This window comes from Centroberyx gerrardi, chromosome 10 (genome assembly GCF_048128805.1).
Source record: "Centroberyx gerrardi isolate f3 chromosome 10, fCenGer3.hap1.cur.20231027, whole genome shotgun sequence".
Lineage (NCBI taxonomy): Eukaryota > Metazoa > Chordata > Actinopteri > Beryciformes > Berycidae > Centroberyx > Centroberyx gerrardi.
In genome coordinates this window covers 15619230-15635085 of record NC_136006.1, presented here as the reverse complement: position 1 = coordinate 15635085, position 15856 = coordinate 15619230, and the positions used below count along the sequence as shown (strand labels likewise).

At 41.5% G+C, this 15856-nt stretch overlaps 1 protein-coding gene across 1 annotated transcript; it reads left to right on the top strand.

Annotated features, from left to right (window-relative positions):
• Positions 1 to 11561: 11561 nt before the first annotated feature.
• Positions 11562 to 13925, top strand: dlx2a (distal-less homeobox 2a). Its single transcript, XM_071917934.2, has 3 exons — positions 11562 to 12056; positions 12550 to 12734; positions 12913 to 13925. Exons 1-3 carry the CDS (start codon positions 11738 to 11740, stop codon positions 13237 to 13239), a joined length of 831 nt encoding a protein of 276 aa, XP_071774035.1. The 5' UTR covers positions 11562 to 11737; the 3' UTR covers positions 13240 to 13925.
• Positions 13926 to 15856: the final 1931 nt, after the last annotated feature.

The window sequence follows — 15856 nt, the reverse complement described above, 5'->3', positions numbered from 1 at the left end:
CTCTCTGCTCGGTGCTGCTCGCTACTGAAGGCTGCCGCTGTTTTCCCCGGTGGTCTCCGGTCCTGCAGCACAGCGCCCCCTCCGGTGCGCCTGGGAATTACACCACTAATGGCTTTAATGTGAAGATACTGCACAGGTGCCATCCCACTTCAGTTTAAGGTTTGTATTGTATCTGTGTATTGTATTTACTGTATCAATTCTGTGATAAATTAGAAAGATACTATGTGAACATCTCAGCAAAACTATAAGTCCCTATCGGACTTCAATTACAAAGATCACAAGCCTCTTCATATAGCTACATTTCATATGCATTCCAGCAATTTTTTAATTCAGAAGCCATTTTTGTCATTTTCCCTATTAAAGAAATATTTGGAAAGTCTAAAGCGTTGTACAAATTCTATAGCCAAAATGTTAGGTGATTATTTCTGTATTTATGTTTAATGTCTGAGTTACAGTAAATCCTCCAGAAGCTTATATCCTGTTGTACATGTAGGCTATATTTATTCATATTTTACTGCTGATTAAAAAATAAAAGTGTTTGATCTGTAACACATTTACTATCAGTATGCTAATGCATTATTTGGTAATTCACTCAAACACCAAATAGGGAGACAGAATAACCAGTGAAGAACCTCAGTGAAGATTTCTCAGCTATTTCAGTTGCTTGGAGGCAGATACTCAGCATGTCAAGTAGCTCAGCTGAACAAATAAACCTCCCAAATTCAGGCAGACAGACAAGCAGCTAATATATTGAATACCTTTGAAAGGTTTGTAGTCAATTTTAAGATTTAGTGAAAACCCCTGAGGTGTTGTGTGACTGAAAAGAAAATCTGTGAGAATTAATTATTGTTTTGAAGTTATAGTTGGTTATCATGGATTTTCTGGGCAAGGGCAATATATCATGGTTTTGGGATTGATCATCCATCCAAGAAAAAATGGAATAAAATATTAATGCACACTCTCATTAATAACACCTGCTGAACGAAACCATGTTCATGAATTAGTGAATGAACTAGAAGTAATGACTCTTGAAAAAAGAGTTAGGGTTAGCATTCATCCCACCTTAACTTTTCTTACGATGTCGAGGAGAAGGTTTACAGGAATTAGCATCCTTGTTGAATAGGGAGACCTTCAGTCACCTTGGCACAACCTTTTGGTGATGTTCAAGAGAACATTTTACTAAAATTATATGACTCTTTAGGCTTATAACATCCTTTCAGAAGCAACGGAATGAACTAAACTGAATGAACTTTCTCTTCATTCCTGAAAAGCTGACATTTTGGATGTACAGTATGTGGATATGTGCCAGCAGCAGGTCTGTTCTGTTCCAAAACCTGCAAAAAAAACACAAAACACTTTCATTATATCGCTTTCTCACTTCTCCCAGTGTGTCTGGTGGTGTGAAGTTTGAACCGACCTGGACCATACTCACACAGCAGAACACAAGACAATGTGAGCATTGTTGGAGTTAGAAAGCTGTGTGTGTGCATGTGTGCATGTGTGCATGCGTGTGTGTGTGTGTGTGTGTGTGTGTGTGTGTGTGTGTGTGTTGGCGAGGGGGTGTGGGGTGGTTGGTGGTGTCTTAGCACATTCCTAATTGCAACAAATGACTTGGGAGGTTCTAGTGTAAGAGATGTGAATGGTATGTCTGTTGCTGTGGGTTTGGTAACAGATGCATCAGAGCTAAAATATTTCAGTTACATAGATCACAAGCCGCTTCACTAATGTAACCCAGTTCCCTCCCTTCACATGTAACAGTAAAGTAAGATCTACTTCATGTGCTGATCCCCATCCTGCTAAGTTAAATGGTAAATCCAGTGTCCTGACTAGTTGGTGAACACTTGACCAGACAGATAGGAATGTAAACGGTTCTTAAACAGGCTTCTCAACATAATGAGCGGACTGCAGCATTGTCTTAGTAAAAAGGCTGAGGCTCAGGAATCAGATTTACACTGATAAAGATATTTCTGCTCATTTACACAACGATGTTTCACTATCTTGGTCTCAGATGACAGGCCTTCCACTTCCTTATTTTGGTTGTAATTCTGTTATATATCAATGATGTGTGATTTTCACAAATTTCTGACCCTGCTGTTCCCTGTCTTAACATCAAACATTTCTCTTTAAATAAAAGAAAAAGTATTTCATTAGCAACTGTACAATTAACTGTAAATGTTGATTGCAGCATGATTTAAAACATAAAATGAATCTTCCATCGATTGCTTATTGATAATACATAGTAACGTATGTGTAGTCTCTGTAAGACGAGCCTGTCCACACAGGATACTGAGTTGTGATCCCCCAAATAAAACCAAATAAAAAAAAGTGCAATAAAAGCTGCCAATGGCAGTGAAATGGAGATATACAATACATTAGTGCATGTTTACAAAATTCTAAATCCTGATAGGTGATATGATGATATATTGAGAAAATGTTCAGATTAGAGTGATATTGATTGCTAAGAAACATGCCGAGTTTCTTCTTTTTTGAAATATCATGTGATTCATTGGGTTAGGTTTAGTAAATCTATCAGATGCATTATTCACTGCTTGGTCTGTGTGGGTGTGTCCTTCTGTTCATAACCCAACTGGAAAATATATTCTACTCCAGTTTGCCTTGTATGGTCTCGTCTGTGCGTCTCCCATCTGGATCTGTGACCTGGAAGGTGTGTACCCTCCATTACCTGGGTTCACCAGACCACACAAACAGCACTTTTATGTCCACTGTGGCCCTGGGTGGCTGTGTAATATGAGCTGTCAGAGGAGGTGAACCTGCCCGCCATTGTATTGTCTCAGGTCAGCGGGAAAGGAGAAACCGGAGAGATGGTGCGTGTTGGACGGGGGGTTGGGGGGGTTGGGGGGTGCTGGTGGACCCCCACAGGTGACGAGGCCTTTCTGCACAGATTAGCTGCACTTCTGTAGGAACAAAACTGAGCTCTGATTTAATAAAGGTCTCTACGGCTCATATGCCAAATCAGTGGTGACGATTCATTCATTTCTTTAGTGGGTAGAGAGTGAGATCGGATTTCCAACGCTACCCACATACATTCTATCCTCCGTAGGTTTATTGTATTGATTATTGGCAGAGATTACTGAGTTAAAGGCACAGGACGACTGTGGTGAAATCCACCCTTCTCAATCAAATAAAAAGGAAGCTTCAAAGGATTCAATGTGACTTTACCATTCAAGGTTGGGGGAAATATGACTTTATAACATGCTGTTTCATTTGAGCTATGGATCCCTACTTCTCTGGACATACTCTCCAAAAGCAAATATGAACTACTTTTTTCACAATATCAGCATGTTGGAAGTTTAGTTTGACTCTAAAACATATATTGTAGTCTCAAAACAAGAGAAATGCAAGTTTTAATAATGTAATACTTATAAGCAAACATAGGTACAATGTTCTTCTACCCAGTGGACAGACACCTGAAGACAGCATTATAATCTTAGCCATTGTAACCTACAAACTTTGTTCCAGTTGAGGTCTTTTAATTGCATGTGAACACAGTTTTTGCTCAGAGCAGCATATGCCCAAATATTATCAATGATTGGATTTCACTGATTTGCCACCTTCATGCTAAAATTATTGGATTGGATTCAGAAGCGCTGAAACCCGAACCCCTGGTGAGACTGGAGAGCCAGCTCCTTAAGTTTCACTGTAATGAAATCAACATTACAGGGACTGGAGGAGGAAACCAAGCCCACAAGTTATCGGAGAGGCAGGGAAACATGCCCAAAAAGCACAGTTGGCATAGGCATTTAGCCAGCTGTTGTACCAAGGCATTAAACCATATTGGTCACTGTAATGCAACGTTAATAGCGGATGAATTTGTTATTTGAATAAAGGACTTCTATAAGACTTTGGCCAGGCCCTAATACTGCTAACCATGAAGTTTATCCAGCATATAGAGCCAGGTGAAAAGTGATCACTTGCCAATGTAATTTTACACATAATTTTCTACATCTGACTTTGGGAGGTTACTGAGGCATTTGTACATAAAAAAAAAAAATCAGCAGACAGATTCAGCATTGGCTTGGTCTAACATCAGAGCACTGCAGGGTGTGTGCGTGACTAGAGCATTGTCAGTGAGGGAAATATAGCAGATAATGAGATAAATATTGGACCTTTGGACCCACAGAACAATCATTAGACTACAAAACACTTGGATTGTGCTGCACAAGTTGTTTGGAGAAATTTAATGGACATTTTATGCTTTCCTTGGAGCTGTAAAAAGATGGCCCCATTAACTTCAAGAGCTTGGGAGAAGGCTGAGATGAAACTACAGAACAACAAGTTGTGTGTTTGGTACCTACCACTAAAATGGGGGAGAGTAGGTAAGGACTGAATTTTCATTTTGGGGTGAACTATTCCTTTAATTCAGCTTGAAATGATCAACAGTGGAGACTGCCATCTGAGAAAATTTCACCATAGAACTTGTTATAGCAATGCTTATTCTGTGTTGCTTGACTTTATTCCTATTCACTATAGAATATGTAACATCATTGAAGCAGATTGCTGAATTTCACTGTGGTGCCAATGACAGCATCACTCAGTATGGAGTGAGTTGTTCAGATCGCAACACAGACACATCAGCTTAGTAGTGACTCTATCTAGAGACGGGGAACACAAAGACCGCTCACTGTTTTACAGTGGAGGTGCGTGAATGCTGAGTGACTTTGTAGAAGTTGTGTCTGCATCAGCGGCTGTGTGAAGCATGGCGTTAAATCACACTGTGTGAAAGGGGGAGCTGCTGATCCTGGTCCTGTTGTGACAGTGGCATGGCCCTTTGTAGGGAGAGCAGTCGCAGTAAATCTGCTCTGCTCCCCTCTCACAAAGGACTGCTTCCATTTATGGCTCCTGGGTGGGGGGTGTGCCTCTGAATCAACAATGAAGGGAGTGGGACCTTGCAGACCTCACTGAATTCTTTCTCAGGCCGGCCGTGCAGATGACACAGGGAATTCTGGGGAATCCTTTGTTGTCTCTGCAAAGTGCAGAATCGTTTGGCTTTGGTACAAAGGAATGCCCTCTAGGTTGTATTGGCATTATGTCATTACGAACAAGTTATAGGTCGTGATTTTATCTGACTTTGGACTTTTTTTACATTGTGTCGCTGTCGGGTGAAAACCTCATATCTCACAAATGTCAGATTTTCACAAGCTAAATCACAGCATTGTTTTCAGATTGAGGACCATGCATTTTTGAGTTTATCCAGTTGAAAGGGTTTCATTACCTCAAGGGGTCATTGAATTTTCTCATGGAAGACCATGCAATTAAATTGAAATTAAAACATGAAAATCACCAAAATTGGAGTTAAGAGGTTTTCACACAACAGCAGCAATAGGTAAACCAATTATGCTCTACCCATCACTGTCATTTAGTATATTACATATTTCAATCTGTACAAAATGTTCTGTCAGTGTCCTGGTACTGAATCAAACTTAATGGTAATTTTAAATCCTGATTGTCCCATTGTGAAGTATCAAACATTAACCTCAGTATCTGTTATGAGCTCCAAAGTGAAGACTTCCTTCCAGTTGTTATTGTCCGCCACTGCTTTCCATTTAAGCTTTTGTTGTTAAAAATAACTTCTCATCAAGGGAAAAGCCACCATGACTAATGCTGAGGAAACATGTGCTCAGTCATTAGCACCGACGTAAAGGTTTCCAACATAAACTTCACTCACATCCGGGATCCTGCAGATCAGACCCAACACTTAAAACAGAGAGGTCAAGGCACACTGGGGAGATCATTTCCATGTTTACACAAAGCATATGAGGTGAATGTATACAAACATTGCACACATTTTACTTTCTCATGGACATTATGATTCATGTGGATTCTCTTTTTTTAATCTGGCTGATGCTTGAAAACATAAAAAAACAATGGAAGAACGAATAAACCGCCGACTGCTTTTGGTTTGTTTCAAAGCATCTCATGGAGGTATCCAAACTTTTAAGCCAAAGCTGAAAAACTCACGGTAATGTGATTTGACTAAGGGCGAGTTGCCAAGGTGATGAATGCTCCAATACTCCCAGCAGGAGATCAGCTAAGAAAATCCCACAGCAGCCAAATCACTCTACTGGGCTGGAAACCTGCCCGCATTTCACACAGTGGTTACACTCACACACTTAAGCCATTACCGCCCCTGTTGACCCTGTACATACATGTTAGGTGGGCTTTAATCTATTACACAGAACACACTATAATGAAGTGGGTTACATCGTATGACCTTGGGCCCATGGTGGACTCCTCAAAACCAGAGGGAAACCTCCTACTAAATCCTGGAATAAAACAGAATGCCTCTAGTTTGCACCGCAGCACTTCATCTGGAGTGTCAAGATACATCTCTATAGGATAATCTCCACATGGGGAATCACATTAAGGCTCCATACTGAAACAGGCCAATATTCAACAGCCTTCCTTGGTAGGAAGAGTTTCCATCCCCCTCCAGTTGCAATGGTATTGCAACTTTTGTACTGAGCAATGCCATTGCCAGTGTAAATGGACAGTAGCGGTCACTGCAGATGCCGCAGATTCCAAACAGCAGAGTGGACAACCAAAGTTGGTCAAAGTGGGTCATTGTATGTCATGTTGATTTCTACTCACTCGCTTTACTCTATTCAACTTCTGTTCATCTGTCTTAGACCCCGAGTGACGAATGATGTGTCATCAAAAAGATCTCTGTTCCAACCTCTTGTTCACCCCTCTGCTGCCCCGTCCCACAGATCAGTGAGCTCCAGTCAGCGATGTAAAAAACTATGGTGTGGTAAGAAGAACCGGTGACTGTTCCACACGCCCAGCAAGATATGCACTTTTCAATACTCCTGGCTGATTAAACAGTCTCTCGATATATGGTGTATAGTTCTCTCAGATACATGTGGGTCAGTGGGTCAGGGTTTGAGGTCTAAATTGTTACATTGTTCAGATGCAACAGGAACATGTATTGTTCCCACTGCCAGCTTGAAGTTGTGAGAGACTAAGTCCTTCGCCAGGAGATCAGTTAGGTTCATTCTGATACATGGAGCCTAAAGTCAGTCTTTATTATTCCAGGGTAAGCATTTGGCTTTTGTTCAAGCAAAACATTACTGTTATGACCCAGCACAATATAGATGATATATGCAGCAGTATTTTGTGCAATGCTTTGATTTATCTCAATCATTTTCTCAGTACATGCTCCTTTAATATTCTGATATGCAGAGCCCAAGTATATGCAACACCTTGCAGTGCCTTTGCAGGGAATTTGGACAACTGAAAGAGCTTTAATGCAAACTTAGTGTTAGCATGATTGAATATGTTACCCTGCAGCTCCACCAGCCAATAGGATAACAGGATAACATTTCCTTCAGTGTCTGTGGTGGAATCACAAGTGCTGTTAGGAAAGCTCAAATCAACCCAAAGCAATTCAATTAAAAATTAGCATGCAGTGGAAAAATGCCAGGCTATTTTGTTCACAAAGATTGACTGCCAGGCCTTTGTTTTTTCTATTAAGAGATTTTTCAACAAAGGCAACCCTTGCAAAAGTGTAAGACGCTCAAGCAGAATTTATAGATCCCTTCAAAATGTCAGAGTTGTTATCGGTCACAATGACTTCCTGTTATTTGCACTTTGGTTCCTCAAAACAAAATATCAATATCAGCCAGCGTTAACATCTTATCAGAGCATGTGCTGTGTCTCCCAAACATTTCTACGGGGAATGGAAAGGCTGACCTGGTGTATGGACTGTAATTTAATGCTGATGGAAATATGCTACAGGTTATATAGGATGATATGTAGTATGAAGGAGTCTTGCAAGAAATCACTAATTGAACTGGAACTTAAGAACACAACTCACACAGTCTCTGGTACAAGTGAGGTGTCAAATGTACTTTGCTTTGCCTTGTTGGTACAAGTAAGATTCAAGAGGTTGTGTACTATGCTCATTCGTGCCAGGTGTGCACACCACAAGGGATAAGAAGAGAGAGGAGAGACTTCCTCGTGTCCTCATGGCCACTCAGTTGCAGAATCAGCAGACAGATAATAAAATCACACAGTGATTGTTTTGTCCTTGTTTTGTCCTTGTTTTGTCCTTGTTTTGTCTTCAGGAGTAAAGTATATATCAACATATTAAAGCTGTTATTTTCAGCTCTTCACATAAAGCATTAACATGTTCATGTAGAAAGTATATGGTGTATGAGGGATTAAACATCAATGCAAGTGGCAAGCATGTTAATACTAGGCACTCAAAATCAAATTGACAATACATCACAGTCGTTTTTAGGTAATCTATAATAATGCGTGGCAACTTTGCCAGTTTTCTCTACTGACAGCATTAAAGAAATAATAAATAATGGATGGCCATTTCAATAAGCATTAGGCTAAATTATTGATAGCACAGCAAAAGAGAAGGAGAAGCACTTCTATTAGGTATACTTTCAGGCTTTCAAACCTTGTTGCCTTTTTCACACAGCAAAGAAACAAAGATGAGACGCGGTAATATGAACTGGAAGGAAAGATGTTGAATCATGATAGATATTCAAAGCTGACTTCACTGGTGTGCTCAAGGCAAGCTACCATACAAAAGCACACTAAGAGCCACTTGCATCTGTCTCTTGTCCTTTGACATAAGTTTCATGTCAGTGAACATCGAGCAGCTCCACTATACCAGCTGCTCTGCAGAAGAGAAGAAAGCATAGAAATCAAAATCAATTAACTGGACATCATCGCCATGACAACAGGACTATTGACATTTGATGAAACCAGAACACAAGAGGCAGTAATAACTGTCTATTTCAGGTGAGCAGAACAAAAAGCTAAAAGAAAACTAAGTTACCCAGTCAGTGTTGAAGGAACCTGAGGCTGTCTGGTGTTTCTATACCAGTCTGTGCTGTTGGGATTTCTCTGGCACATTCTGATGTTGAGTATGAACACACCGAGATTGTGGAAGTATGGTGTGAAATCCTCCCAGTCCGCTATCTGAAAGTGATGACTCATGCATTCCCAAGAGGAACCACCTGCTCCTTTCAATCAGTTTTGACAGCATTTACATTTTCCACATGCAATGTCTGAATATTTTACACTCAAGCCCCCTCTGCTACCATCCAAAAAACGCTCTATGGCGACAGCTATATGGCACGAATACATGAATTTAAGTTTCAAGAAAATAAGAAAATGTACTTTTCCAGGCAATCAACAAAGAAAACTCACCTGTGCAAACAACAGTGAGAAGCAGCTACAAGGAAGATGACTGCTTATCTGTTTTTTCACCCTGACAGCTGTCATGCAGTAGCAGAAAATACTTTGACACCTTTTCCAAACACCAGTTCACAAACAACCTCATAAACTGAATCTTTGTTGAAAAGATGACTAGAGAAGATTTATTTACACACATGACTGGTGCCGTTGATTAGACAACTGTTTCAAAGATATTCCAGTGTAAACTATGAACATAATTAATTACAGGCACAGGTTTTCTTCAGCTTCCATGACTAACTGGAGGATTCTTGCTCAGGCCATAGATGATTTGGCTCTGATGTTAGGCGGCTGAATGCAGAGACTGTGTGGTTCCCTAATGAGCAACGACATGCAGTCCCCATTGGCCCGCTGTGGGAGAGGAGCGCCTGTATCTCTGGGAAATAATGGGCAGAGAGAAACCTCCATGGACCCGCAATCTGAGGCAGGGATCCTGCCAGAAAGCAGCCGCAGTAAACTCACCATGGCCTCACTGACAAATGGGCAGAAAACATGTGGAACATGTCGAGTAGGATCATCTTAAATAATGATCCACTGAAACAGAATAGCTACCAGTTAGAGCTTTCCCAGACTAGAGGAATCAAGCAGGATTTTGTCAACTGGTTGCATGGTTAATTCAATCAACAATATGTAAATTTGCTTGAGAGAGGTCAAGCCCCACTTGATTGAATGTGAGTTTGAGGGCTTGTGGGTACTAGTGGTGAATGGCAGTGATCCTGCTCCTTCCCCTCCCTGCTCCAACCCTCTGTAAGATCGAACAAATGCTACATCTTGTGTTGACAACATATGCCATGCCCTGGGACTTCTCCATTACCCAAGAATAAGTTTGAATGGAAGAGAAGAGACTATTATAAGCAACATTAAAAAAAAAACAAAGGGGGCGTGGAGTTTCCAACAACATACTGTATATCCAAGACAGACTCCCACTGCAGAGGTCAAGAGCGCTCTGTCCTAATGTGGTGATGCACTGACTCCTGCAGGAGGGATGAAATGGAACTTGGCAACTGCAAATATGTCTGCTGTAAAAATAAATACATGAAATCTTGATGTTTGACAGACTGAATCTATTTCAATGGTAAGTATTTTATAAGTATTTTCTGCTTGTAACACTCAACAACTGGTAACTCGGGCACCTGTGTGAATAAAAGGAGCTATGCTGCCATCTAGTGGCGATGAAAATAGGCGCGTCAACACTTCAGCCATCAAATGAAGCAGTCAAGAAGGCTGTTAAATATAGATGTGGAATTAAATGCATTAGGATGTGAGAGAACCGACACTGGGCTTCATATAAAATTGCAGTGGCTGATAGTACTTCTATAAACTTTATAGAAGTGGCTTTGGCTAAATTTGCCTCCACTGTTGTGCAGGGAGTCAGTTTCTCTCACACTAAACTGCCTGTATGATTAAATAATGCAAACGTCCACTTTAACTTATCTGTTATTAACACTTCCCTGCTGTCCGGTCATAAGTGTAATGCGGTTCATCTTGCCCACCGGTGTGCATCAAATGCAATAAAAACAGAAGGGGCATATGGAAAAGGCAAAGGGTTACAAGTCAGATTTCCAACACCTGGGGACGCTGTAGCTGGCTTTTAACTTCATCCTTGGTGAGACAATTCACCTACAGCTTCTGCAGTGTTTGATTTTGTCTTAACAGCTAATATTGAGCTATGTTGATCTCTCTCTCTCTCTCTCTCTCTCTCTCTCTCTCTCTCTCTCTCTCTCTCTCTCTCTCTCTCTCTCTCTCTCTCTCTCTCTCTCTCTCTCTCTTTCTTTCTCTCTCATTTAGTTAGTTTCAGCTAGAGTTTCAGTTAGGTTTCTATTTGACTAAGACAAGTTAGAAATGCATGGTTCCACCAAACTCCCTTAAACTATTGAAAAACGAATGGATAAGATTATGCGAAATTCATTATATCATGTAGGCTAAAAGGAACAGATAACCGCAATGACTTTGAAAAGTAATTAGCAGTAACCATCTAATTGTGAATTTTTGATATGTACGTTTTATCCCTTTGTTGGAGGCACATTTTATCCTCTCTGATTGTGCATGAGCTCAGAATGAATTAGCCACTCTGACTGACAAGGTGAAGACTTGGGCCTGTATGTTTGGTCACGGTACCTTTCTCTGATTCTGTTCAGATGCTTTGATGAAAAATACTCTGCAGACAAACGCGCCATAGGCCCGAGCAAATAATGGAGGGTGGACGCGGTGCGGGGAGTTGTCAGACATGCAGCTCTTACCCATTGGTCGCTTCAGACACAGCAGCTCTGCCTCTCACTCTCTCTCATAAATGCGCTGCCACGACCAGCGACGGTAGCAGACAATCACAGGCCACTGTGAGAGGGACACACCTTCCGTCGATTTTGGTAAAGTTTATATGGGAATGCGTTTTGATTCACGAAAAGGTGTTATTATTATTCCGATATTTCAGTCGTGTTTTTAGTTTGCAGCTTCTGAGTTTTGCAGTTTTGCGCATAGGTAACGCGGCTGCTTCCCCCTGTCTAAGATGACTGGAGTTTTTGAGAATTTAAATACTGATATGCATTCGAACCAGATTACCTCAAGCAATTACCACGGCTTGCACAAATCGCAGGAGTCCCCAACTCTACCGGTGTCGACGGCGACGGACAGCAGCTACTACAACAGCCAGCAGCCTGGCCATTGCGCAGGGTCTCCATTCGGCCAACTCGGCTCTTACCAGTACCACGGCAGCGCAATGAGCACCGTCCCGTATAACGCCAAGTCATACGACCTTGGTTTCAACTCATCTTATGGTGCATACAGCTCCTACGGCTCAAACTCCTCGCCTACTCCAGCCGATACAGGTAAATAAGCTTTTAAATTATTGTTTATATTCAGGTATGGGGGCGTCAATGCACTGATCCCTAGTGGAAAAATCCCTGCATCTAATACCATTTGGCACCAAAACTAAGAAACACGCTAATATCGACTACATTTCTGAGGAGCAAATGGAGCAATGACTGATATGATGACAATATATTATTATTTGGTCTTACATTAATAGACATATAGGTCACCAAACTATTTTGCACAGACGCACACAGTGCATGGGAACTGAATGTTCATCTGATGTCTTTTTCAATGCAGGGCTTTCAAATAAATTTGGGCAATTTTGCCTTATCTTTGCTCTCCATTATAATGATAAAAATTGGACTCAGGCTAAGATATGGCGGGTGCCCACATCTCGCCATACCCAAACTGACGCCCACGTTTTGTGTTAGAATGCATAATATGTCATTGAAAAATTGCAAGAGCCTTTATGCATGACTTCAAATTCATTCTTGTATGTTTCTTTAGAGAAAGAAGAGAGCGAGCCAGAAATCCGGATGGTTAATGGAAAACCAAAGAAGGTCAGGAAACCTCGAACCATTTATTCAAGCTTCCAACTGGCTGCACTTCAACGGAGATTTCAAAAGACGCAGTATTTGGCTCTACCAGAACGGGCCGAGCTGGCAGCCTCTCTGGGCCTTACGCAAACACAGGTGGGTTCATCTAAGACGTGTGTCCATATGCTGTCAAATATCCACTTTACTTGTAATATGAAAAGCATTTTTGAAAACCTGCAGAATGATTTCACTGCACTGGCAGATCATCTGGGCGTGTGATTGTATGCATATTCGATTTTGTGTCTTATCATGGACTATCTGTTATTTTTTTCAGGTCAAAATATGGTTCCAAAACCGCCGTTCCAAGTTCAAGAAGTTGTGGAAAAGTGGAGAAATCCCCCCAGAGCAACATGTTGCCTCCAGTGAATCTCCCCCCTGCAACTCTCCGCCAACTACTGCCTGGGACTTTCCACAGAATCAAAGAATGAACAATGTCAACTCCAGTTTACCTCAGAGCAGCAGCCCTCCCAACACGACTGCGCCTTCTTCTTTTTTGGCAAACTACTCCTGGTACTCAACGACGAACTCTGCGACGCATCTGCAGCCGCCCCTGGTCCAGCACCACCACAACTCTGCCATAAGCGCTGGGACGATATTCTAAAAAAAAAAACTATTGGGTTTGAATCGGACAATACTGGTGAAAAAAAGAGAAATGCCAATACCTTCATTTTACAGACCTCGTGTGTGTGTGTACCATGCGAACTTTACACGCAAGCATTTAGGACAAGTTAATGGAGCCAGACAGGTTCATGGACCTTGCCAATTTTCGCACTGGCAAATGGTAGACACAGATTTCTACAGTTATTTTTGTATTTATTTATTTTGTTTATGTCGAGGGATGAATGAACCACTATTACCCAAAGCAATCACAGCCTAGGCCCAAGCCTTTACGCGGACGTCACTTTTTGCATTCCTGCGAGTAAAAGATTCATTGCAGGAATAATTCACAAATGTAGCACAATTTAACTGTATCGTGCCTTTTCAATATGACCTCATTTTGTTGTACGATAAAACAACTTACGTTTATCCATTCCTCATATCATTCATTGGTTGATTTGCTTTTTAAGGGTAAGTGTCTGAATCCATCTTTGTAAATATTTTACCACAGCTTTTTGATATGTCGCTTTGACTCTTTTATATTGGTGCAAACCCATTAACCATCGTAAGCTACTGATTGTCCTACCCTCTGATTTACTTGTATCACACTTAATTGTATTTTTGTCTTATTTATTTTTAGCAGTGTTCCATATATGACCAGACGTTATTTAAATAAAATGTTTTTGTGCACATGCATCACTTTCTTTTTCCTATTTAAGTGTGAGGCGCAGATTGTGGATGATTACATCAGGAGGCGGATTACAGCGTCGCCCTATGCAGCAGGCCTATTCAGATCGATTAGGGTATTATGGGGACTTTTTAGAATTTTTTTTTGGAGGCTGAAAAAGAAACGCCTACTTTCCACTTGCATTCAGAGCCTTGGCGCAAGCTGAGTCCAAGTCATGATTTTCCCACGTCATAGGCCCATAGGCTATATGATTTTATCTCAGAAAAAAGTGCATCTGATAGGCGCCAATGGGTAATATTAAAACTGAAATCTGATAAAGATTGTTTTCAGGTCTCTCTGTTGGATTCAGACTGTTGCAAACATGCTATTACAATTTACCAAACGGATAGTCCCTGTCCTCTGTCCTCTGGCTGAGACTCGTTAGAAAATACCAGATAAACTCACACCTGTAACCGCATAACAGTTAAATATTAATACACTAACCAAAAATCACCACTCATACCTTATGTGTCGCTTAGCAACCACGTTATTTAGCTACACTTCAAGGAAGGTTATTGCTGGACGGAACAAAAAAAGTATCATTTACTTGTCATAGATTGAAAGTGATTTCTTAATCATTCGCGTTGTTTTTTCCTATTACAACTGCGTGTTACCGCCGCTTTACACAAGCTTATCTCTCCTCCACTGACTCGTGCTTTAGACGCGTTAAACCTATCCCGTCCCGGTGCCGTCAGCACGGCCCGGGAACACGATCCAGTCCAGATGACTAGCCGAGGCGAGGCGCAGAGCCCGGGGCGCAGACCGGGCTGTCGGGAGGCACGCAACACGCCTTGGCATGCGAGAGAGAGAGCGAGAGAGAGAGAGAGAGAGAGAGAGAGAGAGAGAGAGAGAGAGAGAGAGAGAGAGAGAGAGAGGGGGAAAGAGAGAGAGAGAGAGTGGGGAGGATGAGGGCGGAGGACCGAGCACCGCGCCTCAGACTCTGTGGAGTCAGAGAGCCGCTTTCCAGACGTTTTATGAACTCAGCCTAACAAGAGAGAAAGAGGGGGGAGAGAGAGAGAAAAAAAACTAGATCCAAGACCGCCTAGAGCTACAACAACATGGAAACATTTCTCACATCTTGCTCACTCACAGCCAAAGTCTCTCATCGTTGAGGACGAGCAGACTGACCTACATTATTTATGCGGCTCATGTCGGAGCATAGGCTACAAGGAGAGCAGAGGCGGTGTTTTGTCATGCACACGTCCGAAACTGCAGATACGAGAAGGCTACATTTTATTTGGCTTAGGCCTATTTCTGACTCACCAGTAAATTATAAACCGCGAAAAGCAATGCATGGGTTAGGTGTATTCATTTTATTATTACACATACAGGCTTATGTTTACTTCTTACTTACTTTTACTTCTACGCATGCTACAGGCTTGACAGTAAATCTCAGGATCATCTCTGTCCCATACGCTCTCCTCGGCCCAGCGACCATGGGCCATATGAAGTGGAATCATTTCGTTTAGTATAGCGTAATTGGGATGTAGGCTACCTTGTCAGCTTCTGCTATAACATGATGGAGCATGTGTCCCTGGGGCTGTCTCTATCTGGATAGCACGGATCCAGGCGGTGGGTCTGCTGCATGTGCGCAAGACATCCACACACTTTCACTGGACATTTGTATGCTTAGTAAACATGTGTTGTAGTAAGTGCGTGCATAATAGGTTTATGCATTATTAGGCTACTATAATGGCACTATGGACTCCATCTGAATAAAACAAGATTATATGTGGTTTTCTAATATTGTTATTCACTTCTGTGTGGTCTTTCTTCACTGCACCAGCTTTCAAGTAATTAGCCTAGATTTCACTCCACCGAGATCCAAATACAACACTTTTAGGAGCGATTTTAGATTATTTATCGATTAATTTTTCCTTATTCTCGAACAGCT